A 27,823-nucleotide genomic window follows, 5' to 3' on the forward strand; every position below is an offset into this window, starting at 1 on the left:
TGTTAACAAACAATCTATTTTCTTATTACGAGAAACAAATTATTTGGTATACTTTAATAGACCACACTGTTTAGGCCAGAAAAAAATAATTCATAGCATTTGATGTTGTGAGAAATGTCCAAATCAACTTTTTACATTTATTTAAAATAGTTTTTATGCATGTTTGATCTTACGCTTTAGACAATTACATAACCATATCTACGTCATGGCCCTATACTGCATAAATAGTTCTCATTGGAACTAATGAGAACAAATTTCCTATCCTATTCTTGTCCTATACTGCATATTTAGTGAAATGTTCACTTGCTTGAGCAGTTTCCCAGTATGACTTTAGATTACCAAGTGGTCATAAAGCCCATAAAGCCTTGATGTGATGCCCTGACTGCAGATTTACTCTTGGGTGCCTTTATTTGATGCCCATGTTGCTTCCATTACTCATAAATCTAATCATAAAAGAAAATCCCTAAGTTCCAAAATGCATTATACCAATAGCTGCTATTTTCCTTGCACTGGTATGCAAACTTTTACTGCTTTGTTACAAATGGTCTTTAAAGAATATGTGAGATTTAAATGAAGTTTACTACAAGCATTGGGTAGGCACAGAGTCAAACAGCATATAGCATTTAATGTATGAAAAATATCTAATTGAAAGGTGTTTATAGTAATGGTAAAATTTACATTGAATTTGAAGAATTCACTAAAATGAAAAAATATTATACTATTACATTTACAAAACATGTAAAATATGTTATACATCTAAACAGATCCTCTTTGTTTCAATTGTATAGAGAGAAATTTGACATTACTGTAATTCATTTTATTGTCTATTAATGCCTCGCTTAGAGTGAAGCAAAAATCTGCAGTGTTTAATGCATTTCAGTAATTGTGTAGAGAAAGGTAAAGTCTTGTCAACGGCTCATTTGCTACTTCACCATCAGTAAGGCTCTCATCTCCTTAAGCTAATGTGCCAAAACACCTAACACTTAGTCACCAGTGCCCACACACACTTACACTATACTATTGGAAATGCCAATTAGCCTACCATGCATGTGAATGGACTGTGGAAGGAAACCTGGTACCTAGAGGAAACCACAGAGCCCAGGGAGAAAATGCAGATCTCCCCAAATATGACAAATGACATGATTATGACCCTAAACACAGGATAAAGCAGTATAGGCAATGAGTGAGTGAGTGTGAATGCAGAAGAATACTATTATTATTTGACAAAATAAACAGCAAGATTGAAATGGTGCTGTTCTTGAATCTGCTCACTGGAAAGGGTTTACCCTGGGTTACGGCTGTCTGGATTCATGAAAGTGAGCCAGTGTCTTCCTATGACTGCTTTGTTAAACCTTGCTTAATAATTTTCCATAAGGCAAGGAAATCAGAGAGGCTTCTCTTCATGACTAAAGGAAACTAAAATGCATCTAAATAAGCCTTAGTGTTTTACATACTGGTGGTGGCCAATGGATGGAGCAAAAGGGTACTCAACACAAATCTGGACGGGCTCACAAAGCTGGCCTGCCACATTAAACTAAGAAGGACCCATGAGGCTGAGATGTTGACCATATCTTTGCTCTCACAGCACCAAAGGACTCTTGAGCTTCTGGCAACATATTAAGATATCATTTCAATGCTCAGCATTTCCACATTACCTCTACAGTATTTTCTTCACATTCAAACTCTAAAAGGAAGTCCAGTAGCGGTTAGTAAATACAAAAAAAAGAGGTCAGGGCCGTACTTCAACAGGTTAGCTGCTTCTTGTTTAAAGTTATTACCAAGCACCCAGTCATCCTATGTTTCCTTGGCTGCATCTTCATAATCCCCAAATATTTTTGCGTGACATGAAAATGCCCAGATGGTCTACATCAATCAGTATCTCCATCTTCTTTGTCTTCCACTAGCCTTAAATACAGTGGAGAGCCATGAGAATCAAACCACAGTAAAAGTTCCCCCTTATGTATCACAAATCATCAGTAAAACAAAATAGACAACATAAAACACAGACAAAGTGTTCATACACAGGGAAATCCACAGCATGTCAACTTAACCAATCTTTATCCCAGTTGATCTAAGGGGAAAGCTCTTGTGTTCACATGACACAAGGGTACAGATAAAAATTTACATATCATCATGCCAAAACCAAGATCAATTGCACTTATCCCATTAAGGAAGCTTATGCCTTTGTGCAGGCCACAGTTTCCTGGGTCAAACATAGCTATTATCTTTGTAACAGACTGCCCAGAATTACAGCACTACACCACTGTTATGGTGGTAATTGCCTGTTTTCTTCTGTAAGACCCCATCCCTCATCCCCAACATAAGTTACTGTAAGTGTCATGTAAGAGAGCATCATCCTAAGTCTAATGAAAAATAGAGCAGTCTAATCAAAAAGTCAGATTTTTTTTAACCTTTCGTTTTAAAATCCAAAGGGATTGGGCACAGTTTCTCTGGCCAGAATTTCCTGTTCCTGACTATTCCTGTTGCCCTAGGATACCAGGCCCACAATTTCCCCTGCCATGGCAGAGTTATTTTGGAGCGACATTTCAATCCAATCATGTTTGGACCACAAAGGGGTGTCACTTTTGACACTATTCATGTGACTTCATGTCACCTACAACATCACTTACACATGATAGGCCACATAAGAGTTTAGGATGAGGGAGGGGTTTGGTGGTTGATGTTTGGGAGATGCCTCATGTCACCACCACAATCCACCTTAAACTCCAATTCCCACAACACTCTGTGACATGTAAACATATCCACTGTGGTTCTCTGTAGCTAAAAGTTTTCTATAGTTTATTCTCATTTTATTCCATAATTAATTTCTTATTGATAATCTTGTTTTTTAAGGTCACAGGCGGTCGTATAAGCATTTCACTGCATATACTGTGTATGACTGTGTATCTGACAAATTAAATTTAAATTTGATTGAAGAAAAAAGACAGGAAATCAAGAACAATAATAAACCTATGCCATCCCCCTGAAGAAAGCAGTTCCTCACAATTATGAGATTATGACTTATGTCTTATGGATTATGAATTATGGATTTTGGGTTATAGCTGTAAAGTACACAGCAAGGAAGCAAAGAAACAGGTATCAGGTAAGAAAACTCCACTAGCTCCATGTGATACTTCCGTTACTTTCCTTCAGTCAGTTACCTTAGTTAAAACCTTAGTTAACTGACAAAAAATATTGTATTTATTTACAATATTCCTTAAGAGTGCCAATATTTTTGTCATATAAAATACTAGTTAAAAAAGGTATTTCTAATATGAATATTTTTTTTACAATAATGTTGTTCATGTGGAACATTTTGTTTACTTTTTTATGAAGGGTAGTTATTTACCCCTACAGTAACTGTATCGCTGCAACTATGGCAACATGGTGAAATCATACAGCTCTTTGTCAGATCATCACTTTGCTATTTAATTTCATATCATTATTACATACTGTAAGAAGGCTTGGCAAAGTTACAGAAAAGCAGGGATTATGTGGAAAAGGGCAATGTTGCTATATTTAAATAGGGTGTGAGTAAGATATTCTACATGTGATATGTCAAAGGCCACAGTCTGATTACGTCTAGGTGTATTTAGCTTTACGATGAAACAATGTGATATCAACAAGTTAAAGCTGTTGAACAAAGGGGAGTGGTGAAAACATGTATTACACCAACACAGATCATAATCACCACTCATAAGTTGGGGCAAGCCGCATTTCCATAACCAAACATTTTTTTTCCCTTAAGTTGTAAGGTTGCAGTAACCATTTTTTATTTACATTATCATTATTGTTAAATATAATGTGGTGGGGTTTTTTTTCTCTCTTTTAGTTTCATTCCAAGTTCCAGCTCACCTGAGTCAACATGCCAATCAGACACCACACCTTTGATTAGCAGTTACCTGAACAATAGGAAACAAAGTTTATGTTTTTCATGTAGGAGACAGGCATACATTTAAAAAGCTAATGTCCATAAGCAAAGCACGGAACTTTCTATGAGAGATGTAAAAGAATATTTCCAAGACAAATGACCTTGGAGTTTTTTTTTTTTTTTTTTTGTAAACACTAACCTACAAAAAACAACAACACCTGTAATTTCTTGCCTTAAACAATGTTATAGTAGAATTACTATACTTCAGTCAGTAAAGAAATAAAGCAAAAATGGAGTCATATTGTGAATTGATATAAAAAAGTTAACCTTCGAATTGAATTGTTTGGGAGCACTGAGTCCTTTTAAGAAACGCAACGCATCCGTCATAGTCTTGTTCCGTGTGTGTGCGCGCGCGTGGTGGAGCGCGCGCGCCCTCAAAAGTGCCGATTCTAATGAGCTGCTCACAGTGTTGCGTCTTCTCGTTAAACCGTATGATCGATCTCAGCAGGGATGGTGTAACTGCTTATAATTCTAGAGCTTCAACCGACAACTCCATAACTTTAAGACAAGACCCACGGAGCTGAGCTGATGCACATATACAGAGGACTGATTCGCACAAGGAACTATTAAATCTGTAAGTCATCTTTCCATAACACTTATTTTTAACGTCTGGAAGTTGAGTCATGTCAAATGGACTTCTTCTTAGTGTAGTAGAAACGTTTCTCTATACCCATCCAAGTTACTTCTTCAGTCCAAGGTACCTATTTCTAATACATTATAACCCTAGCATATTTTTTTAGACTCGTGGAGTAATCTAATCTCGCCCCAATCCTTTGTAGTGATCGGATTTTATTTACAGGAGCATATTAATAATAAGAAAAAAAAGCTACAAGGAAATAAGGAAGACTTTACATGCGAGTTGTGTGTGTGTGTGTGTGTGTGTGTGCAGATATCGTTTTTTCCATAAATTATGTGATAATATATCATTCCTCTTTCACATGGGTCTGGATTCACATCGTTCTTTAGGTATGTGTATGGAAAAATGGAAATGAAAAAAATGTTGTTCTGAATGGAAATCAATAACATAAAATATAAACATAGAGATAAAGCTGTTTGTGCCATTATGTCATTACATTTAATGATTTAAATACCTTTCTTCCACCCCAAGACCATCGTGTGGACTTAATTAAATTCTAAATCTTTCCATTTCCAAATTTTAATGGAACAGCTCTTTCTTATTAATCCTCGTACAACCTCTGCAACCTTTGTAGTTTTAAAACTTGTGGATGATGTGTTCCCTTTAAAAGAAGAACTACATTTTTTGTCTGTCAGTGCATTTTGCAGCAATCTTATCTCTCAGTGACAGAGTGTGTGTATCTTGCACATTCCTACATATGTTAGCTGGCAGATGCATCGTTTTTGTTGTTGGTTATAAAGAAATGTAACAATTTGATTACAATCCACCTAAGAGCTTACATTTAATGTACTGCCATATATTTAATCTGAATTTCAGTCTGAGTGCTGAAAACAAATTATATTTGTTCCTGTTATTAGGTCTATTAGATATAAAAAATACATTTTGTTTTCTTATTGTTGTACTGCTATGTTAACGTCATATCTCACATAATTAAATTGTAAAAATTACAATGGCGTGGGGAATCCTGATTCACAGTCAGGTATTATAAGCCAGTTTTATTTTGTGTGTGTGTGTTAAAGGATCTGCTTGACCCATAGATAAAATACTTTGGGAAAAACGCATTTTGATTATTTACTGTATACATGCAGGTGATCGACGTACTTGTCCAAACATTTGCTTGTTCATTTGACATTTGCCAGACCTACCTGGTGGACATGTTATGCTGGAATTATAAATGATACTTCATCTGAAGCAGTTACAGAAACCAATCATTGTCAGCGGTCTGGGGAATTCACCATAGCTTAAATAATATAGATTAGAGTTTTTCAGAAACTTGAGAGTAGAAAGTAGAAAACTTGCCTAAAATACTAATATACATTACATTGCCTGAATAAGGCAATTTTATATGGAAAGTTAGTTTCTGAATAATAAAATCTAAAAAAAAAATCTAAACAAAAAGTCTGCAATAGGATTTTCAGAAAGCAGACCCTAATAGTGTCGTTCTAGACATGTCCATTTTCCCCCAAATGATAATAAACCTATTATAGGGTGTCTTAGCTGGTGCAGATGTCCACATCTCATATTTTAGCCTAGTCTTTCTCATACTGCCATTAACTGGACCGGAATCAAACCTGTATTTAAGTAAAATATATTTTTATAGTCAGGACAGGACATATGTCACTATACTAAACAAGTATGCGCTTAAAATGTTTCATTTTATTTATTGACTTGTTTTTAATGACCTCATGAACTAAAAAACAAAAAATTATGATAGAGATGGTCTAAAACTACTTTCCAGTGAAGAGTTTTCCCATTAAAGATGTAATTAAATTTGTCTTTTCCTAAAGAAGAATCAATTGAGTGCATTAGGAACCATTCTTTTAAGATTAACATAATTTAATACTGGGGTGGAAATTAGCATTACGTATAAACGTTTTATGAAACATATAAATGTGGAGCAGTGCTTTAAAATTTAAGTAAAGGAATGCTTAAAAGGAAGTTTTTCGAAGTTGTGAGAGGCATAAACAGTGTAAAATGTAAAAAGAGTCTACGTATAGTTAGAGTCAAAATGAGTGCAATGATCAGATACAGAAAACATTAAAAGGTGGAAAGACTTTACTGAACCATATATAAAACTGTGCATATTTAGGAAATGTTGAAATTCTGCTGTAGAAATTCTTTTACAGATTAATTAAAATAGATAATAATGGCAAGATTTCAAGCCATTTTTCAGTGTAATAATGTTTTTTCTTTTTATTTTATATGATAAATGTACCATGTAAATTTATGTTTTAATTAAATAAAACAGCCACACCTATTAATGGGTTTGAAAAATTATATGTAGTAACTGCTAGATGATAATGCTTTTCATCAGACTGATTAAAAGTACATTACCAGTCAATAGTTTGAACAATCCTAATTCTACGGCCTGTCCTAATTTATTATTATTTTTTTTTGTACATTTTAAAACAATGGTAAAGACATCCAAAATATCCAGTAATCTCTTTTAAAAGGTTAATAGTTTATTAAGATGTGTTATTTTGCGCTGTAAAGCCTTCGTAATGTCTCTAATCTTTGGTGCTGTTAATTGATTATTTTTGAGGCTGGTAACTCTAAATGAACTTCTTCTTTGCAGCAGAGATAAGTTTTGGTCTTGCTTTCCTGGGATGGACTTCATGAGAGTCAGTTTTATCATGGTGCTTGATGAGTTTGCAAATGCATTTGACGATGTTGTTCTTGCAGAACAGCTGACCTTCATCCTGACCTAATTGACTGTTGTTGTTGTTGTTACTCAATTACCTAATTCAATATGTGTTATTTCAGAGTTTTGAAATATTCATCATTTTTCTAAAATACAGAAAATGAATCACAAAACAAAAAAGCAATGAATTAGAAGGTGTGCCCTAACATTCGACTGGTACTGTACCGGTTGAAAAAGGGAAAAAATATATAAAGTGTCTTAGCAAGATGTTGGTCACCGTCTGTTGGTCACCGCAGTCTGTTATACCAAGATGTTGGTCACCGCAGTCTGTTATACTTTTCCTGAATCTGAGCATAGCCATTTTAATTTAAACATTGTGGGGAAAAAATCTGATTAGATAAAGTAAGGAGATATTTTTTTTAGCTCTGTGGCAACAAAGTTCTAGGCAAGCGACAAGCAGACTGGCACATTTGTCTAATCCAAATGTTGTAATCCTTGTAGTCTCTACCTCCTGGTCATAGCCAGATTCTTTGGCTATGACCAGGAGGTAGAGACTTTTTCTCTTCCCAACACTGTTACCATAACAAAAAATAAGTTCAACACTGAAGTCAAAACAAGGGTTAATTTATGGCCAGAATCCATGAACACAATAGGGCCCCAACCAATCTTTATTATAACCCTCAGAATCTTCTCCCGGGAGTGTTATACAGTAGGTCCACTGTGCAGGCCATTGTGGTAGGGAGCAAGGGTAATTTCTATTTTCCTCTCTCCTAATAAATAATTAATTGTCACAAGCCATAGATGGGGTCTAATGCAGAGATATATCTTTTCTATGACTTGCTACAGTACATATGGAAAGTGTTGCACAGTGGGATAAAATGGGTTTACAAGATAAACCTTATACACTCACTCACTTTTAGTAACCAAGATTTATCCCGTTTAGAGTCACAGTAAATTGTGCACAATGAATTTGAATTTAATGTTTTGCCAGGGACAGAAGGTCATGCAGTACGTAAATAATCTGTCACCCTGATGGGGTTTTTACATACATACACTCAACAAAAATATAAACGCAACACTTTTGTTTCTGCTCCGATTTTTCATGAGATGGACTTAAAGATCTAAAATTCATTCCAGATACACAATATTACCAATTCTCTCAAACATTGTTCACAAATCAGTCTAAATGTGTGATAGTGAGCACTTCTGCTTTGCTGAGATAATCCATCCCACCTCACAGGTGAGCCACATCAAGTACCTTATACTGCCCACAATAAAAGGCCACCCTGGAATGTGCAGTTTTTTGCTTTTTTGGCCTTTTATTGTGGGCAGTATAAGGTACACCTGTGCACTACTCATGATGTCAGATCAGCATCTTGATGTAAAATCAGAGCAGAAACAAAGGTGTTGCGTTTATATTTTTGTTGAGTGTGCATACATACATACACACATACTGTATACGATGAATGGAAATCATCCACTTTATTTTGTCAGTGGTTTATTGTGCATATAGTGTTGAAATATTTGAACTGACAGTTATTTTGTTTTAAAAAAATCGTTTTTAAATCTATGTCCTAAATTTAAAGTCCTGCCAGTTGCAACTTTGCTATTGGTTTTCATTATCACATGCATCAAGCTTATGGCCATTTTGTTTGCAGTTCTTTGTGTTGTGTTCTTGTAGGTTCCCTTTGAGAGTCTGTAGCTGTGGAAAGATGGGTTGCTCAGTCTTGACATGCCTGGACCCCACCTTGGTACACTGTTAGTGATGAAGCGCTCCTCTGCAGTCCTACTACTTACTCTATCTGTCCTGTACAGTGTTGAAGTATGTAACCATCTCAAAGAACTTCTAATTTAGAATTTCAATTACTAGCGTTGTAACAAAATTTAAAATGGCATATTTTATTCAGTACAATACTGTGATGTCTTGATTTGTGACAGTAAAAAGCATTAGCTGAATATTTTAGGTTTTCGCTCTCAACATATATAAGTTATTATTAAGCTGTATAGTTTTTTTGTGATCCAGTCATAGTCAGTATTTAATGAAATAAACTCTGTTAATTGGATAGTAACAAAATTAAACTTACAAGGGGTATTCAAGTCAAACCAGGACTTTTGATTGTGTAGAGTAACAGAACAGTTATGAGAGTAAAAAATACCTTTATTTCTTTATATAATTCCCTGCCACACTAATGCACTTTATCTGAGAGTGTTCCTTTCAAAAAATGTTCATGGAAATGACTACAGTGGGTTATGAGCCAATTCCGCCGGGATTGTCATTCACGGATGTATGGCCATCTTCAAAATGTTCACATTACAACATCACAAGTCCTGGTTTGACTTTTGCACCCCTTATAGATTAATTAAATGTTAGCTCTCTGACTAAGCATTAACTGGTCACTAAAGCAAGTGGATTTTTACAGTTTTTCTTAATTGTTTATGCACATTTGTAGAAACCTAAACATTTCAAATGCTTCAGCACACTAATATAAACTGTACACACATTTAGCAAATATTAATTTACTGTGAGTAAAATGGAACCAATAGCTTTAAAAACATGATTTTATCAAAATACCTATTTATTCTATAAATTTGCTCAGCAAACCATGCATGCAAAAAAAACAGGTTTGTAGTACTTCTGTTCACAGTATATTGACTAAAGGCATCCCAGAAACACACACATCACGTTTTTTAAAGGAGTAAGACAAGCACACCATATAGTGTACATTCCTGAGTAAATAGGCATACATTGTTTGTTGGCGATATGTGAGAGGGAAGCAGTTGTGGAGAATTTTATGATGTCTGTATATCTGAATGGGATAACTAAGGATACTGTATTAAACTTGTTATAAAAAAGTTTCAGCTCATTGGTTCTCCTCAGGTTTCCCTCAGTTTTAAAATGGGTTAAAGTAAGAATAATAAAAAAAAAAATAGTAGACAAAAATTGGCATAAAGAGGATGGAGGCTAGACAGATGCAGACATGTCTTTATTTAAATAAATTAAAAAGGAAATATAAGCACGAAAATATAACTATGCATTGGAAACATTTAGCAGCTAGCTTTAACATTAGCATAACCCGAAACAAATATGAGGAGGCAATATAGAAACACTGTAAACAAACAGAACAATACAAAACAGGTCTCTAATAATACAGTGTCCAGCACCACCTGAAAGTGCCCCTTTTTGTCATGCACACTTAATAGCTATGGGAGTTAAGGAGAGCTTGATGACGCATCATCAAGGAAAAGATGGCAGCTCAACATTTGTAAACACTTGTGAACAATTGTGTGTACTGTATTATTCATATGCAGTACACAATCTCATAAAATAAACGCAAAAAAGTTCATAAGAGCAACACATGTACACGTAAACTTTCTACTGTGTAGATATATTTTACAAGTATATGTGAATGCATTTCCAGAGTGTAAGGGATTACCAAATCGTGCAGGTCTAACATATAAAAGGTAAAATTGAAACAAAACACATTATACACTATTTATACTATTTATTTATAGGCTTATTTATATTATGTTTTTTATCTGTGCCATTTCTGAAAAACAGTTTCTGTTAACAGTGTCTCAAAGGGCTGTATCTCAGTATAGCTATCTGCACATACGGTATGGTACGCCTGTATAAGGCCGCATGACCTGCTAACACTGCCTCCAAGAGGACAAAACAGGAAAACTCACACCATGGAAATGTAAATCCTGGACCTCTAGGTCGTTGGTTACAGAAACCGTTTTAAGGGGTGACACAGATAATTAAAAGCATTAAAAAATGCCCATGACCACACCATAAAATAATTAAGAGTCCGCCACAGATAAAACGGGAATGGCTTTACCTGCTTTGTGTTGTGGATATTTTATATATATTTATATATATATATATATATATATTTTAGTTTTATTGTTATATGTTCACATTAAGGTCTGCGTATAGGGTTGTATAGTGTATAGATGCGATGTGGTAGCCTCATGGTTTGAATATTGTAAATACTTGATGACTTGATCATTGGAGTGAAGGTCATTGGTTTGATACCATCTGATACTTTCTGTCTCCACTGGAATATACTGGTAGAAGTGTGCTGGAAAGGGACTCTGTGGTGCTTGTCCTGTAAAGGTCTGTGTTCTTTCATTGCTTTTCAACTGTAAGCATTTCCTGTCTTCGCTTTAGAAAAAGACGATAAGAGCATTTATCATGAACTTTTGCTTTATAGATTGAGGTCTGTGTTAAGTGTTTTGCCAAATTGGAGCAAACTACAGGAAATGTGTTTTGAATTCAACTGTGCTTTGTTATGCAGAAACAGCATGTAGGCATTTTTTTTACACCTAACACTTTTAGAAAGCTAAAGTCAAAGTCACAAGAAAGGCAAAGTGGTTCCATAAACCCAACCATATCATTTTGTGGGAATCTTCCTATTTCATGCTGCACTAATAGCCATTTTTTCTTTCATAAGCTAACATACTATGTCACATTGTTACACCCCTAATAATTACTTATATTCCTATATCTGTTGTGTTCTAGAATTATATTTCTAAAATACGCTGCCTGGACAAATAAATACATAAATCACACATTAAGATTTAATTTAGTCACCTTCGGCTTTGATTCCAGCACACAATGTCGTAGTGAGTTCATGTGTGAAAATGATTCCTTATGTTCATAGAACGTCTCTAGGGTTACGTCCGTAACCCCAGTTCCCTGAAGGGGAACGAGACGCCGCGTCACGAAGTGACAGCTATGGGGATTGCTTCCAGAAATCGCGTCTTGAAGACATATCTAATCAACTTCATATATACGACGTCATCGCCTTGGCGATGCAGCTGCGTCTGACGTCGGCACGCGGAAGAGTATAAATAGGTGTCAGACAAACCTACTACAGCTTCCGAAAGCTCACAAGCGCCCAGGCGCATATAAGTATGTCAACGTGACGCAGTGTCTCGTTCCCCTTCAGGGAACTGGGGTTACGGACGTAACCCTAGAGACGTTCCCTTTCAGGGGAACTTCGAGCCGCGTCACGAAGTGACAGCTATGGGGACGAGAATGCCCACTCCGCCATGCTTATAGGTGCCTGGCCTGAGCCGAGAGCACCTGAGAGGACGGAGTTGGGTCGAGGTCGACGGCGTAAAATTTAACAAATGTGTGCGGGGTGGACCACCCGGCGGCGTCGCAGACCTCTTGAGGTGTCGCCCCCGCAGCCAGAGCCTTGGAGGCCGCCATACCTCTGGTGGAGTGCGCCCGGACTGAAAGCGGAGAGGCTTCACCAACTGCACCATAAGCCATGGAGATGCCCTCCACAATCCACCTACTGAGCGTATGCTTGGTCGCTGGTAAACCCCGCTTTTGGGGGCCGAAGAACACGAATAGCTGGTCAGACCGTCTCCACGCCGAGGAGACGTGGACATAGTGATGGAGAGCTCTAACCGGGCAGATAAGGTTTAGCCTCTCCTGTTCCGGCGTCAGGAAGGGTGGAGGACTGAAGGCCTTGAGCACCACTGGCCTGGTCACTCTAGTAGGGACCTTGGGAATATATCCAGGTCTTGGATGTAGAAAAGCCTTGACTAGCCCAGGGGCAAAGTCAAGACAGGATGGTGCTACCGAGAGCGCCTCCAGATCACCTACCCTCCGGAGAGACGAGATGGCCAGGAGGAGGAGGGTCTTCAGTGTTGCACACTTCTCGTTACTGTCCATGAGTGGTTCAAACGGAGCCCGAGACAGACCCTCCAACACCATGGTGAGGTCCCACGAGGGTACCCTGGAGTGAACTGAAGGTCTTAACCTCCACGCGCCACGGAGAAAACGGTACACAAGTGGGTCACGGCCCAGAGATCTTTTCCCCGCAGGGGAACGGAATGCGGAAATGGCGGCCACATAAACCGCTCCTGCAGGAAGTCCAGTACGGTCCCGACAGGGCACTGAGCGGGATCCAGCAGCCGGTTCCTGCACCATGAGGTGAAAACCCCCCATTTGGCAGTGTACAATTTTCTCGTGGACGGGGCTCTAGAGCTAAGTATGGTGCTGACTACTTCCTGGGAAAAGCCAGCGTCTATGAGGTGCGCCCCTTCAGAGGCCACGCCCATAGATTCCACAGCTCAGAGAATCGATCCGTGAGCTTGGGACAATAGATCCCTCCTGATCGGCAACTGGAGAGGCTGTCCGTCCAGGAGAGACACTATGTCTGAGAACCATATCCGGGTGGGCCAGCGAGGGGCCACTAGAAGGAGCTGAACTTTCCGATGGCGGACCCGCTCTAGAACCGCCGGGAGCAGTGCGACCGGGGGAAAAGCATACAGGCGTCTGCGTGGCCACTGATGCACTAGGGCATCCAGGCCTAGAGGCGCTGGGTGTATAAGGGAGAACCAGAGTGGACAATGGGTCGTGTCGCGAGACGCGAACAGATCGACCTCTGCTCGCCCGAACTCCCTCCAGATCATCTCGACCACCTCTGGATGTAGACGCCACTCCGTTGCTGACAACCTCTGTCTGGACAGAAGGTCTGCCCCCTGATTGAGGCACCCTGGGACGAACATTGCCCGTAACGAGAGGAGCTTGCCCCGGCCCCACAGGAGGATCTGGGACGCCAATTTGCACAGTGAGCGTGAACGCAGACCCCCCTGATGATTGATGTAGGCGACCACCACTGTGTTGTCGGTCCGAACCAACACATGCTGGCTCCTGACATCTGGAAGGAAGTACTTCAACGCTAACCAGACTGCCATCATTTCGAAAGCATTTATGTGCCAGTCGCGCTGATGTTCCTTCCATAGGTCCTGTGCGGAGCGGCCCCTGTAGATCGCTCCCCATCCTGTTCATGAGGCGTCTGTTGTCAGTGTCACACGGTGGCACGTGGCGCCCAGAACAGGGCCTTGGGACAGAAACCCAGGCTTCTTCCATACCCCTAGCGCCCGAATACAACGGGATGAAGCCCGAATTACGCGGAACGGACTTCCTTTGGGGGAGAAACCCTTGGTTTTGAGCCACCACTGGAGCGGCCTTATGTGCAGCAGGCCGAGCGGTATTATGCTTGATGCTGCTGCCATAAGGCCCAGCAGCCGCTGGAAGCTCCTCACAGTGACAGCACGGCCTAGTCTGATGCCCCTGACGGCTAGAAGGAGTGACTGAATGCGAGCCGGCGTGAGGCGGGCTGACATCCGAGTGGAGTCCCATATAACGCCCAGATAAGAGGTGACGCATGACGGGGTAAGCACACTCTTCTTGACGTTTAGCCGTAACCCCAGCACTCTGATGTGACCGAGAACTAAGTCTCGATGACGGGCCACCATTTCTGCAGAGTGGTCAAGAATCAGCCAATCGTCGATATAATTCAGGACTCTGATACCTGACAGACGAAGTGGGACTAAGGCCGCATCCACCACTTTTGTGAAAGTGCGGGGTGACAGAGCTAGGCCGAATGGAAGCACCCGATACTGGTACGCCTCGCTCCCCAAGGCGAACCTCAGGAACTTCTGATGTTGTGGAAAGATGGAGACGTGGGAGTACGCGTCCTTCAAGTCTATCGTGACGAACCAGTCGCCTGGTCGGATCTGGGTCACAACGTGCTTGAGCGTTAACATTTTGAACCTGTACTTCCTCAAACTGCGGTTCAGAACTCGGAGGTCCAGAATTGGCCGCAGTCCCCCACCTTTCTTGGGAACGATGAAGTAGCGGCTGTAAAAGCCGCACTCTCTTTGGGACTGAGGGATCTTTTTGATAGCCCCCTTTGCCAGGAGAGCCTTCACCTTCTCTTCCATCACCTGGGACTGCTCCGGTTTCACTAGTGTACCTAGTACACCGTTGAACCGTGGTGGGGGGCTTCTGAACTGAATCCTGTAGCCCTCTCCCACTGTACGCAGAACCCACTGAGACACACCTGGAAGAGCTTTCCACTCATTTATGTGTTCTACTAGAGGAACCAGCCTGACGGGACTGTTTTCTGGTAATGGGGGCCCCAAAGAGCTGAGTGAAGCCAAGCTCGTGGTTCCTGGTTGCGGTCGCCGAGAAGAAGCAGTAACGGCCCCATGGGCCGATAAACACTGAACCCCTCAGGGCAGCCGCCGCAACCTGGACCCATCAGGGTAATGGGCCTTTGGTGGCAGCGCTCTTGGCCATGATAACTTGGCGTAGATCTTGGCTATAAGAGAGCTGCCGCCCAGAGCGCCGCCTACTGCGTCTGCCTGAGCCTTTCTGCTTCTGCGGGGGCTGACGAGCAGGGACACTCTGTCTCTGAGTCAGACGATGGGAGGACCTTGAGCTGGTGCTGGGCTGATCAGTGGCGGCATGCACATAATCAGCTCGGAGAGGGAATATGCTGGAGAACGCTGCCTAGTTCTTCTGAGATTTCCGGATAGTGGCGGCAACGTCGTGGATGGCACCGCCAAAAAGCCCGGAAGGCGAGATCGGCGCGTCTAGCAGAAGCTTCCGATCCTTTTACCCAAAGGACGCGAGGTTGAGCCACAGATGCCTGTAGGCAACCACATTGGCCGCCATAGATCTACCCAGGCACCGGGCTGCCTCCTTAGCCACCCTAATGGAGAGATCGGTGGCGCGGCGCAGCTGCTTAATTGCATCCGGGCCAACTCCCTCTCCTTCGTCCAGCTCCTGCAGAAGGTGAGCCTGGTACGCTTGCAGCAGACTCATAGGCTGCAGACCGACCCCCTGCCGTATAAGCTGTACTAATAATCTTAGCAGATGTACGGCATGGTCTGGACGGAAGCACTGGGGGCCTGAGTGACGACGCCGAAGTCAAAGACAGATGTCTCGCGAGATCACCCTCGATCTCCGGCATCGCCCCATAACCTCTCTCCTGGCCCTGAATCAGGTTAGAATAATCATATGTGAAAGGGCCGTGAACGCGAGAAGAATATGGCTTTTTCCAGGAACATGTTAGTTCATGATGCACTTCCTGTAAAAAAGGCAGACCCTTCCTTGAAGGTTTAATCCTAGGTTCTAGGATGCGTTCGCCCCATTTTCCCTGAACTGGTGCTTCCTGCTGACCTTGTGGCCAGGAAATATCTAATTTCCCTGTAGCCTGAACTAAACACTCAAGCAGGTCTGTATCACCTATAGCGGGGTCATGTTTTACTGACTTGCGCACTATATGCCGCGCTGGCCCCTCCCCCTCCTCCATGTCTGAATCAGACACTCGGAGATGCCGAGGTGAGCTAGCAGCTAGCGGCACGCTAGCGGTGCAAGGAGTAAACCCCACGGGATCTAAAACCTCTGAGGACCCGCTGTCCGAACCGGAGAAGGTGGAAACTAAGCTATCGTTAGCCGCCTCCTCCAGCTCGACGCGGGGGCCTACGAACGCACGCTCCGCCTGAGAGGCGCCGCATCGCCGGCTTTCAAGGTAAACAAACGCAGGCGAGCGCGAAGGGCTCTGCCGGAGAGGGTAGCACAACTTTCGCATTCCTCCCCGGTCAGAGCCGCTTCAGCGTGCTCTGCGCCTAGGCACATCACACACAGAGCGTGTGTATCACCTGGCTTGATGAGCCTGGAGCATGGATAAATGCAGCGCTTTATTCTCTTTTTTTTTTTTTTTGAAAGATCAGAGTTCTGTCTCTGCTTGTGAAGCGAAGGAAGCTGTAGTAGGTTTGTCTGACACCTATTTATACTCTTCCGCGTGCCGACGTCAGACGCGGCTGTGTCGCTAAGGCGATGACGTCGTATATATGAAGTTGATTAGATATGTCTTCAAGACGCGATTTCTGGAAGCAATCCCCATAGCTGTCACTTCGTGACGCGGCGTCTCGTTCCCCTGAAAGGGAACCCCTCTTTTACAACTTGAGTTCTGGAATATGCTCGTGCCATCAGGAAAGTAAACTCCATTTATTAAATAACCTGTTCATTCAGTACATCCAGGCCATCAGCTGCCTTTAAATTTTATTGCCATATAACATTGCTGAGTCTAGAATTGACCAACTGAAGCACCCCCAGATCATACTGTAACACTGCCTCCATGTGCTTTTAAAGGGGCACTATGCATAACAGGTAAATAATTTAAGTGCTTCCCTGACAGTATGGCCATTTTACATTGCTACATAGTCCAATCTTTATGCTGTCTTGCACATTCAACCTTTTACCTTTTGTGTTAGTTTCATTAACATGTGGTTTTCTTATGGCCACACAGCTGTTTAGTCCCAATTCTCATCACATTGTGTGTGCGGATGTAAATGCTCTTACTTTCCCTATTAAATATAGCTGTGGTTTTTACTGTTGATTTTTTTTATCATGCAACTTCACCAAGTGTTTAAAATATTTTCCCACTAAGTTAACAGTCATCCTTCCAGGTTTTGATGATGTGTTGAAGGGTTTTTAACCCAGTTACAGTAAGCCCAATTATTTGACCCTTCTGACATGAAGACTTTTTGCCAGGCAGTGTCAATAAGTGAATAAGTGTTCAGTGTTTGTTGTTTTTTTTTTTTTTGTTTGTTTGTTTGTTTTTTTAAAGTATTAAACAGAAACCTTTTGCAGTCCAAAACTAGCCATGTTTGTAGATGCTGACATTTGGATGTTTGATGATTGAGCCATTGTAAAATATTTACAGCAAATTAACTGTTGTTGTAACATACAGTATGATGTGTATTTTAGTGTAAGCTTGGGGAGCCAATCCAGCAAATGGTGCAAGAATGGGAAAGGTATCGGAAAGAGTGCATATCAAACATCAGCTCAGAACCAATTCCCTCAGGTACCATACACTCTCTGCATTATCATTACATGACACTTGTAGTAGTGGTGGTATATGTGGCTTTATTCATTTTTAAAAATCCAACTGAATTAACATTATGTAGGTGAGAATATACATCTTCAGATGAGAAGCACCGAAAATAAATGGTTATGAAGAATTATGGTGCTAAAAGAGTTTGGCTTTGTGTAATAACCAAAATAATGTGGCCAACTTAAGCAGTTTAATGCGACACAGAAACAATAAGCATTTGTGCTCATTTTATCTTAATGTAATACATTGTGAGTTTCAGGTCTAAAAAAAGAAAGAAAAAGAGAGAGACCACTGCAATTTAGTCGAGAAAACGTCTAGAATGGTCACAAAGATAAATGGTCACAAAGCACATTGCAAAGCTGAGTTGTTTGCTTTTTAACAAAGAGAGTGGTATAAAATTACGGAAATGGCAATGTAAAAAAAAACTGGTAAGCATGCCAAAACACATGAAAGCTGTAATTGAAAATCAGGGTTATCCACTACTGTATATACTGATTTCTTAATGTTATGTAGCATTAACACATTTAGCATTTACAAATTATATGCATTTTGTTTTAATTAAGTTATTAAACCTCTGCAAATACTGCATGATCTTGAGTTATTTTTACATTTAGTGATGTCATTTACTTTAAATATGCACTCTGAATTACAATAGTTATATTTTGAATTTAGGGGAAATATTGTCAGCAGTTCACAAAAAATGAAACAAAACATTCATCTCAACATTAAAAATAAAGATGTTTAAAGATTTAATATTGCATAGTGGATGGCCAGCAGTGGAAAATTTAAAAATGGTTCCACAGGGCAGTGATGTTCATTTGAATAAATGTTATGGGCTTGTAAAACATTAATATTTTTCGAAATGGAAGTCACTGAGTTATTAACTTTGGGGGTGGGGGCTAACAGTATTACAGAATCTGTTTTACCTACGTTGACATGAACTTAAAAAGTAAAAAAAAAAAAATGTATGCTTTATCTTTTCCTAGGTTTGTTCTGCAAGCGCATGTTTGATCATTATGCTTGCTGGACAGACGGGCTGCCTAACACCACAGTCAAAGTGCCCTGTCCCTGGTATTTGCCCTGGTACAATCAAGGTACCTGCTATTGACTAGTGCATTCAGTGTGTTCAGAATCTTTTTGCCCATAGTATCGTGTCTTTAGCAGAATATGTTTTGGGTATAATAAATGTCATGTATAATGCAAACGTTATACAGTGCGCAGTGGTTTCGTCCTACGGGAATGTGGTCCAGATGGCCAGTGGCACACAAAAAATACCAGCAACACTTGGAGAAACAACTCACAATGCGAGGCCCACAAAGGACAGGTTTGAATTCATGTTATCTGTATTTTGCAAATTTAACAAATAAGTTGTCTAATTGTCTAATATTTTTGTACCTTGCAGTCCAATCGCAGCAATTCATCTTAAACGTTCCTGAAAAAATAAACATAAAATGAACAATATGCATTTGGACCATTTTTTTCACAACTGCAAAGCATACCCATGCAATTTCTTTTTTTTTTTTTTTGCCAGAGGCTGCCCATAATAGACATACAACATAATTTTAGTGAAATGGGTTATGCCTGGGAAGATATGAAGCAAGCTGTGACAGCTATACAGTGTGTCCATGGCCTGTAGTCATTTCTTCCTCTTTCTGAATTAATATAATGTCCCATTGAACAACAAAAAGAATCCATTTATATGCACAGTATATACACAGGGATGCATTTTCTCCATTATGCAATGCAAAAAATTTTTGCATTCTGCCAAATAAGATGGAGTATGCTGGTGAGCAGTAATGTCTATGCCACAGTCTTTCAGTTGGATTTTAGTTTTTAGTCTGGACACAAATCTTCTTTTTTTCAGTCTGTTTAGCTTATTGTCTTGTTTGGATATATATATTTTCACCCTAAATGCAGATATGATATTTAATAAACATAATTTTAATACAATTTTATTTGTATAGCACATTTTGACAGTAGTCATTGTTGCAAAGCAGCTTCACAGGATTAAAAGGGAAAATTAGGGGAATAAGTATGAAATGTATGAAAAAATATGAGAAAAATAAAATGATCAGATTGTCCCTGTTGAGCAGACTGTGGATGAGGGTGGCGAGGAAAAACTCAATGAAATGGCAATAGGAAGTAGGAGGACAAGGAGTGGAGATCTGTCTGACAGGATGGGTGTGGGCTGTTTGTTGTGCTGGATTTGGTTTGTGACAAATAAGATGCTTTGGCTGCCGACCAAATAATTAGCTCAACTTTAGTTTCATCAGACCACATAATTTCCAAAAGACTTTTTAACATTCTAATGTGGCCTTCCTAAGAAATGGCTGCTTTGTGACTCCTTTCGCATAGAGGCTGGATCTGCAGAGAGCTGATGATATTGGCAAAGTCTAACAAGAGCAGCCAGTAAACTCTGCAAGTCTTTCAGTGGTATAGCTAGAATTTTGGATAATGTTCCGACAATTGTCTCCTTGCCCAAGAATTTAGTTACCTGATCCTAGTAGCATTTGGGTTTTGCCATATTTTTACACTTTGTTATAATCAATTTCCCCTTTTAGTGTTATTTTTATAACCTTTTCTTACCTTTTTCCACCAGCTACTTGCCGTTCCTTCGCTTAGACAAAATCTCCCTGTTTTTTTTTTGTTTTTTTTTTAAAGAAAATAAATTTGGCTCTTGAATGCAAGCCATTTGAAAACATACTCTTTTGTTTTTCACTACAGGAGGAACAGATGTGGATCCTAGCCTGCTTTAGAGCGATGTACACAGTTGGCTACTATTTGTCTTTGGCCAGCCTCACTCTGGCCCTCATCATATTATTTCAATTTAGGTGAGTCTAAATTGATTAGGTCCAGTCTGCTGAAATCTTATTTGTGAAAGAGACGGAAAATTTATCATCTTATGCTGAAAATTGCCTGTACAGAAGAATTGACCAGCTACTTGATCAGAACAGCTTTTCAAAGTAAATCTTCATGTGGCTGCATTAATTTGAAAATGCATTATCATTTCCAGTAGGCTAATGCATTAAAATAAATGCCACTCAATACATCTAACAAAGCCATTAACAGCATGTAGTCCTATAGTTTTTTAAAGAGTTCTTTAGCACATTCTTTTTATGATACTGCCGTCTTGCTTTCAAAGCCTCCAGCTACGAGGTAATATGTTTTGACCGTGTGGGGTCGGTCTCAGTGTTGTCATTCATAATGGGAATTGGTCTTTACAATGACACTGCAGTCACTGATGGTGTTGATCTCCTCTATAAAAAAAAAGCTAGTTTTCCTGTTTTCTGTGACTATAGCTTATATATTTCTAGGAGGTGGCAGGGTGGTGTAGTGGATAGCACTGTCCAGGGTCCAGGTTCTATTCCTGGCCACGTTTGATTTCTATCTCTATGCGCATGGAGTTTGCATGTTCTTCCTGTGCTTGATGGGTTTCCTCCGGCTACTCCGGTTTCCTCCCACAGTCCAAAGACATGCAGATTAGGCTAATTGGCGTTTCCAAATTGCCTGTAGTGTGTGTGTGTGTGTGTGTGTGTGCCCTGCCTAGGGTGTACCCCGCCTCATGCCTTAAGTCTCCAGGGATAGGCACAAGGCCCCCTGCTACCCTGAATACAGGATAAAGCGGCATAGACGATGAGTATGTGAGTGATACATTACTATCATTGTTGATGGTGAGCAGCAAACAGATGGTTTCCTGATTTGATCAAGAAAAAAAACCCACAGAAACAAACCAGATCAGAAACCAGTATTTTACCTATCCAGTAGTTTTGGACATGGGATAAAGCATGAGCACATCAGCCTTGGCCTGTGTTAACAGAGCTGAGCAGATACTTAACCTTAAGAAATGTTAAAAGGTTGAGAGAAATGAAGGGAATTTCTGATTAGATTAGGAATTCTTTAGCTGTATACTTGTAGTTATGTAACAGTATAATTGTACGTAATTTCTATTTTGCTATTACAGTAGAGATTTAATTGGAAACCCTATATGACCCTATGCCTTTTTGATTTATATGGCCAAAGATCTTAAGCCTTATCTCATAACAAATAAAACCATTATGAAAATTAGTTACAGTTTACATCAAAAGTCATGTTCATAGATTGTAATTCAATAATTTTTCCTATGGTAATATGTTTGTTGTTGTTTTTGTATACACTATCATAGGAGACTACGTTGCACTCGCAACTACATCCACGCCAACCTGTTTGCTTCTTTCATCCTGCGTGCCGCGTCTATTCTTACACGCGATATTCTCCTCCACAAACTCCCTCTTGATGCCCAGTACAACTATAATTCGTCCACTGTTCTCAGTGACCACATCTCAACAAACATGACCACCGATTTCAATGTATGTGTGCATGCCCACAATTATATACAGTACACAGTAAATTTAGATTTTTTTGACATAACCAAAACTAAAGACTTAAATTGCAACAAAGATAATCATTCATTTAGTCTTAACTGTCCATATGACTATTACTATTTGTGTATGTATGATAAAATTTATTCAATTTGAAATAGTGCTTAAAAGGAATTGTTCAGTCATTTGCTGTGTCAAGGGATAGAATTTCTGCAGTTTAATAGAAATTTACTACTAACCAGTACACAAAATAAATGTGTTACACCTGTAGGTTAATGTTTTTAATTTGCCAATTATGTTTTTAAAATGCCAGTAGCTTGCCTCAACGACTATGTGGTCATAAATATGTGGACATCTGTCTATGACACCCATATGTGCTTGTCAAACTATTCCAAATGCATGATCACACACAAGGAAACGTGTAAAGCCAAGAAATTCTAGACCATGTGGTTGCAACTGTGTAGCAAAAGATTGATAAAAGGTTCACAAGTTTGGGTCATCCACCTTTGGTTGTCCAACCAACTTTTGGCCAAATAGTGCAAACCATTCAAAAAACAAGATTACAGCATTTGATCCTTTAACTGTTTGTCTGTGTTTTACCTACAGGCACTCACTGGCTGCCGCATAGCTCAAGTGGTAATGCAGTACTGTGTGGGGGCCAGCTATTTCTGGCTACTAGTGGAGGGCCTGTACCTCCATAACCTTCTGATACTTTTTGTGTTCTCTGAGAACAGCTACTTATGTGGTTATGTCATCCTTGGCTGGGGTGTGTACCATTTTTGTTGCAGAGAAACTGTTTAGCATTACTGTTCATCCTGTTAGTTATTGAATATTAGTTCAACAATCAAAAATTATACATACAAACAAATTCTTATAAAACTTATAAAAGAGTTATAATAAAAAATAATATATAAAAAAAATTATATAGATAGGGTCAATTTTTTTTTATTCTTTGTTTGGGACCTTTTGTTTGCGCATAAATTAATTTCTTCCCTCAGGTACTCCTCTACTTTATGTGGTGCCATGGATAATCCTGCGCCAGCTGAGGGAGAACCATGGGTAAGCCTTATCATCTGGGTTAAAGAATTTCTAATCCATACTATTACATTTTTAAAACTGTAATTAATAATATCTTTGTCAAGGTGCTGGGAGAAAAATGAAAACATGGTACATTGGTGGATTATTCAAACTCCTACCTACCTGGCTATTTTTGTAAGTAGTTGTTCTTAAACAATGATGAACCTCAGCATTGTACACACTATTTCACTGTTTTTATCACCCAATGCGTCTGTTTTCTACAATTAGCAATAATTTATTACATTAAAATATTTACTGCACCTACTTATGTAAGATCTTGACTGGGGGAGTCCCACTGACAAACAGACGCAAGATGAGGTCTTATGGGAAAAAGGGAATTTTTTTTTAAGTAAGAAAATAGGTAGACCTGGGGGAAATGTAATATCCAAGGGAATGTAACCTTCACCTTTTTCTGTTGTAGCAATTAAAAGGTCAACTTGGCCTTGTGCTTTGAATCATTGTCATGTTGGAACATCCAAGCAACTTTCATGATGTAGAATGCAAATTGATTTTCTGCCAGTATTTTTTGATAACATGCATTTAACTTGCCATCAAGCCCAAATCATAAGAGATCCACCACCATGCTTTACAGTGGGGATGGTGTACTTTTCACCATAGGCATTGTTGACTACTCTCCAGACATAAAGTTCAATTTTGGTCCAAAAGACTGTGTGGTTTGTCTAGCTGCTGTCTTGTGTACTGCAAGTGGGTCTTTTTGTGGCATGGCTGCAATACGTTTTCTCCAGGCAGCTCGACCATGAAGTTAATTTGTGTTCAAGTACCTCCTTATTGTGCTTCTTGAAACAACACCACCACTTTTTTTCCAGAGTGGCCTGTATTTCTCTCTAAGTTGTTTGTGGGTTTTTTCTTTTCTTCTCTTTCCTTTCTCCTGAACAATTCTTCTGACAATGGTGAGTGAAATCGTTCTTGTTCTACCTGACCATAGCTTAGTATAAACTGAACCTCTTGTTTTCCACTTCTTTATTAAAGTTTGAACAGTACTGACTGGCATTTTCAAGTGTTGAGATATCTTTTTATATCCTTTTCCTGCTTTATAAAATTTTACTTCCTTATTATGCAGGCCATTCGCAGTTCTCTTGTCTTCCCTGTCCAGCCAAGTCAGTGCATTATCTCATGAACTTTGTACAATATACACACACATATATACCCACAGTTTTTGTATTTGTTACAACTCAGACCCTCCCTGAATCAGGATATCGCTCCAAATGGATGAAAAAGCCAGGAGGAAACTGGTAAGAGAGCCTACAAAGAGGCCTACTGCAGTCGCAGAATATTATAACAAAGAGTGGTCATTGTGTGCATATGTCAACAAAATCACAGATTCTCCATAAATATGGCTTGTATGGGAGCCTTGCAAGAAAAAAAAGAAGCTCCTCAAGAAAGGCCAAATGCATTCATGACTAAGGTTTGCAAAAACACAGGTAGCCAGAGGAAACTAAAATTTCACTATCTGGCTAATACGTCTGGTGAATATTCAATATAGCTCACCATCCTAATAGCACCGTTCCTACAGTTAAAAAAACAGGTAAAGCATGCAGGTGGAAATATCCTGTTACAGGCGTTTTTCTGCAACAGGGATTTTAGCACTTGAAGATGGATGAGGCAAAATACTGTTCTTGAGGAACATCTGCTGCCCTCTGCCTGTTATGACATTGGATTGTTTTTTGTATCTGGTTATGCTTGCTTTGTCTTTGCTGGTGGTGGGATTAGGGTTGTCTCCCCCTTGTTCTTGCAGGTTCCGCCCACTTCTGCCACTGCCTGAAATCTGTTGATTACTGCTCTGCCTGTCCTTTGTTGGTTCCGCCTCCTCCCAGATGATTGGTCCTATAGGAGACCCAGAGGCCTACTTGAGGCCTTCAGACCAGAGTGCGTGACCATGTTTTTTCTTACTGTTTATCCTATGCTTGATCCTGAATGTCATTCTGTGTATGACCCCTTTGCTACGTTTCTGACTACTCTTAGACTTTGCCCTTTTGATGGTTGCTTGGTTTTGTTCGCCTATTCTGTGTATGACCTTTTTGCTTGTTTTTAACTATGCTTTTGTGTTTGTCATTGAAAAGGACCTTTTACCTTCCAACGTGACAATGACCCAAAGCACATGGATTCAAAGAATACTGGTTGAGAGAGAAAAAGATGAATGTCCTTGTATGAAGTAGTTGGAGCCCAGACAAACTCCATTGCAAATCTGTGGAATCACTTGAAGTCTGCAGTCGACAAACGGCCACTATTAAATTTACATGAATTTAAAGTTAAAGTTATGCAAAGACTTTTATAAATCAGTGATACTGTTTTTTTCTACAGTATTTGTTTTTGTCATTCTGGTGTTATATCTTTCGTTTTGATGTTAAAAGTTGCACTGGGCACTAACGGCGGCATAATGTATACAGCCAAAATGTATATTTTAACTTACTATAACCTAGTTGCCTGCTACTAAAAAAATATTTTCCTTGTGTGTGCTTATAAATGTGATATATTGCAGGCAAACTTTTATGTTTTCATAAGGATCTTACGGCTCCTTGTCTCCAAATTAAAAGCAAACCAGATGAGACAATCAGATAATAAATTCAGGTAAAACATTATATTTAATTATTAAGCATAGGCTGCTTTCTAGCTTTATCTTTTACATGTAAAAAGCATGTGCCTTAAATTATAAAATGTCAGTCCATAACCAAGAAAATAAGTCTTACAGGGCAGTCATTTTCCAGGGGCAACATTATAAAAAATTGGACTGGACTAAAAGTGTTTTTGTCTTCAGATTGGCCAAGTCTACCCTGACCCTGATACCCCTACTGGGAATTCACAAGGTAGTGTTTACAATGATGTCAGAGGAAACAAATGATAGTCCAATAAGGAACATCTGGCTCTTCTTTGAGCTCTTCTTTAACTCATTTCAGGTACAATTAAGGCATGTATTTACTGTACATTTTGTAGTGTATTTTCTGCTTTTGCTAAAAAATTCTATAATATTTATGCATTTGCTCTGTTCTGTAAACCTCTACAGGGTTTACTGGTGGCAACCTTATACTGTTTTGTGAATAAAGAGGTAAGAAATTACAGACACAAAGATGTACTGTATGTAGAGTCATAAAAGGTTTAACAGGGGTTGGAGGGGTTGCCACAACGAACCATCTGATCCACACATAATTGTGGCATGATTTTTCCCCTACCCATTTTATTTGAGCTTGGGACCGGCACTGCATCAAGTGGCTGGGGTTTGGGCTTTGGGAGGGAATTGAACCCGGGCTTTCCGCATGGTAGACAAGAAACAGATTAAGACTAAGGAAAATCTAGAAATACTAAAACTATATAAATAAATATTATTAGTAAATATTTAACATATTGAACACTTTCCCTTTTTCATTTTACTTACAAGATCCCCCATAACCGATCGATTGCATGCATTTTCATCTTGGAGGAGACCATTGCCATCAGGATGAATATAAATGCTTTCTTAATGTATAAATGTAATCAGTGTTTTTTTTATTCATTTGCTGTGACTGAGAAACCGATCCATGCCAGTAAATGCCTCTTACAGCACAACAGAGCCACTGGTTTTCTTTTAAACTAATCTTTATATATGAATAGTATATAATAAACTGAGTGAACAATATCTACCAATATGATTTTCTACCAATTTATCAGACACACAAACTGTTACGGAATTTTTTTCTGCAAACATAGGCCAGAAAAAAAATGTAAATAGCAATGAGTGATTTTTAACCTCTCTCACTACATGGTGTTTCTAAACCCAGGTGCAGTCAGAAATTAAGAAAGAGTGGCAATGTTGGAAGCTGGGAATGAGCACATTGGATGAACAACCCACAACCAGCAGCCACGTATTACAGGGGGCAAGTGGACCTCAAGAACATGAAACCCAACCACGCTGTCTAAGCAGTAATGAAGAGAGTTGCCTCCCCATGGACCCTCGTTCTTCGTTCACACATATTCCCCTCCATCTGCGTCACCCAAAAGCAAAAAAAGACAAGGCATATTGTTACATTTCAGTGCATAAGCAAATGCTGAATATATCAGATCCATCAGCACCAGACCATTGTGAGGCTGAAGGAGGATGTTCTGAGAGCTACTGCTAAGAAGTTAGAACCATGTGGCAATAGATATCTAGATGAGGTCTATAAAACATTTTCAAAGGTATAAAAAATGACAAAAAGCTGGATGTAATATCAATTTTGTAGAAGTGTTTTGAAATCATTGGCATTTACTGAATAAAGCTCTATGGTGTGCTATTTGTAGTTGAACTTTTACCTGAACACCAGCAGCCAAGAGAACAGTGTGAAATCTTTAAAGTGTTTCTAGTTTTACAACTTAAAAGAGAGGCTCTATATCAAAACGTACTTAATAAATTAATGTAACTGTTACTCCCATTTTTTTTTTTTTTGTTATTGTCGATCTCTTTACCTTTGTGGACATCAGTGTTGTTACCTGTTT

The 27,823-nt window shown here is 39.5% G+C and overlaps 1 protein-coding gene across 1 annotated transcript; it reads left to right on the forward strand.

The window, feature by feature from the left end:
• Positions 1 to 4,406: 4,406 nt before the first annotated feature.
• gipr (gastric inhibitory polypeptide receptor) lies at positions 4,407 to 27,619 on the forward strand. Its single transcript, XM_053506789.1, has 14 exons — positions 4,407 to 4,505; positions 8,891 to 9,031; positions 17,795 to 17,891; positions 18,908 to 19,015; positions 19,136 to 19,245; positions 20,646 to 20,752; positions 22,084 to 22,267; positions 22,886 to 23,045; positions 23,278 to 23,338; positions 23,422 to 23,491; positions 25,857 to 25,945; positions 26,133 to 26,271; positions 26,379 to 26,420; positions 27,130 to 27,619. Exons 2-14 carry the CDS (start codon positions 8,942 to 8,944, stop codon positions 27,466 to 27,468), a joined length of 1,596 nt encoding a protein of 531 aa, XP_053362764.1. The 5' UTR covers positions 4,407 to 4,505; positions 8,891 to 8,941; the 3' UTR covers positions 27,469 to 27,619.
• Positions 27,620 to 27,823: the final 204 nt, after the last annotated feature.

This window comes from Clarias gariepinus, chromosome 11 (assembly GCF_024256425.1).
Source record: "Clarias gariepinus isolate MV-2021 ecotype Netherlands chromosome 11, CGAR_prim_01v2, whole genome shotgun sequence".
NCBI classification, from domain to species: Eukaryota; Metazoa; Chordata; class Actinopteri; order Siluriformes; family Clariidae; genus Clarias; species Clarias gariepinus.

Coding starts and splice junctions, on each gene's coding strand:
- gipr (XM_053506789.1), top strand. CDS start 8,942: ATGCCTGGACCCCACCTTGGTACACTGTTAGTGATGAAGCGCTCCTCT. Junction 23,339..23,421: donor CAGCTGAGGGAGAACCATGG/GTAAGCCTTATC, acceptor ATCTTTGTCAAG/GTGCTGGGAGAAAAATGAAA. Junction 23,492..25,856: donor CTACCTACCTGGCTATTTTT/GTAAGTAGTTGT, acceptor GATATATTGCAG/GCAAACTTTTATGTTTTCAT.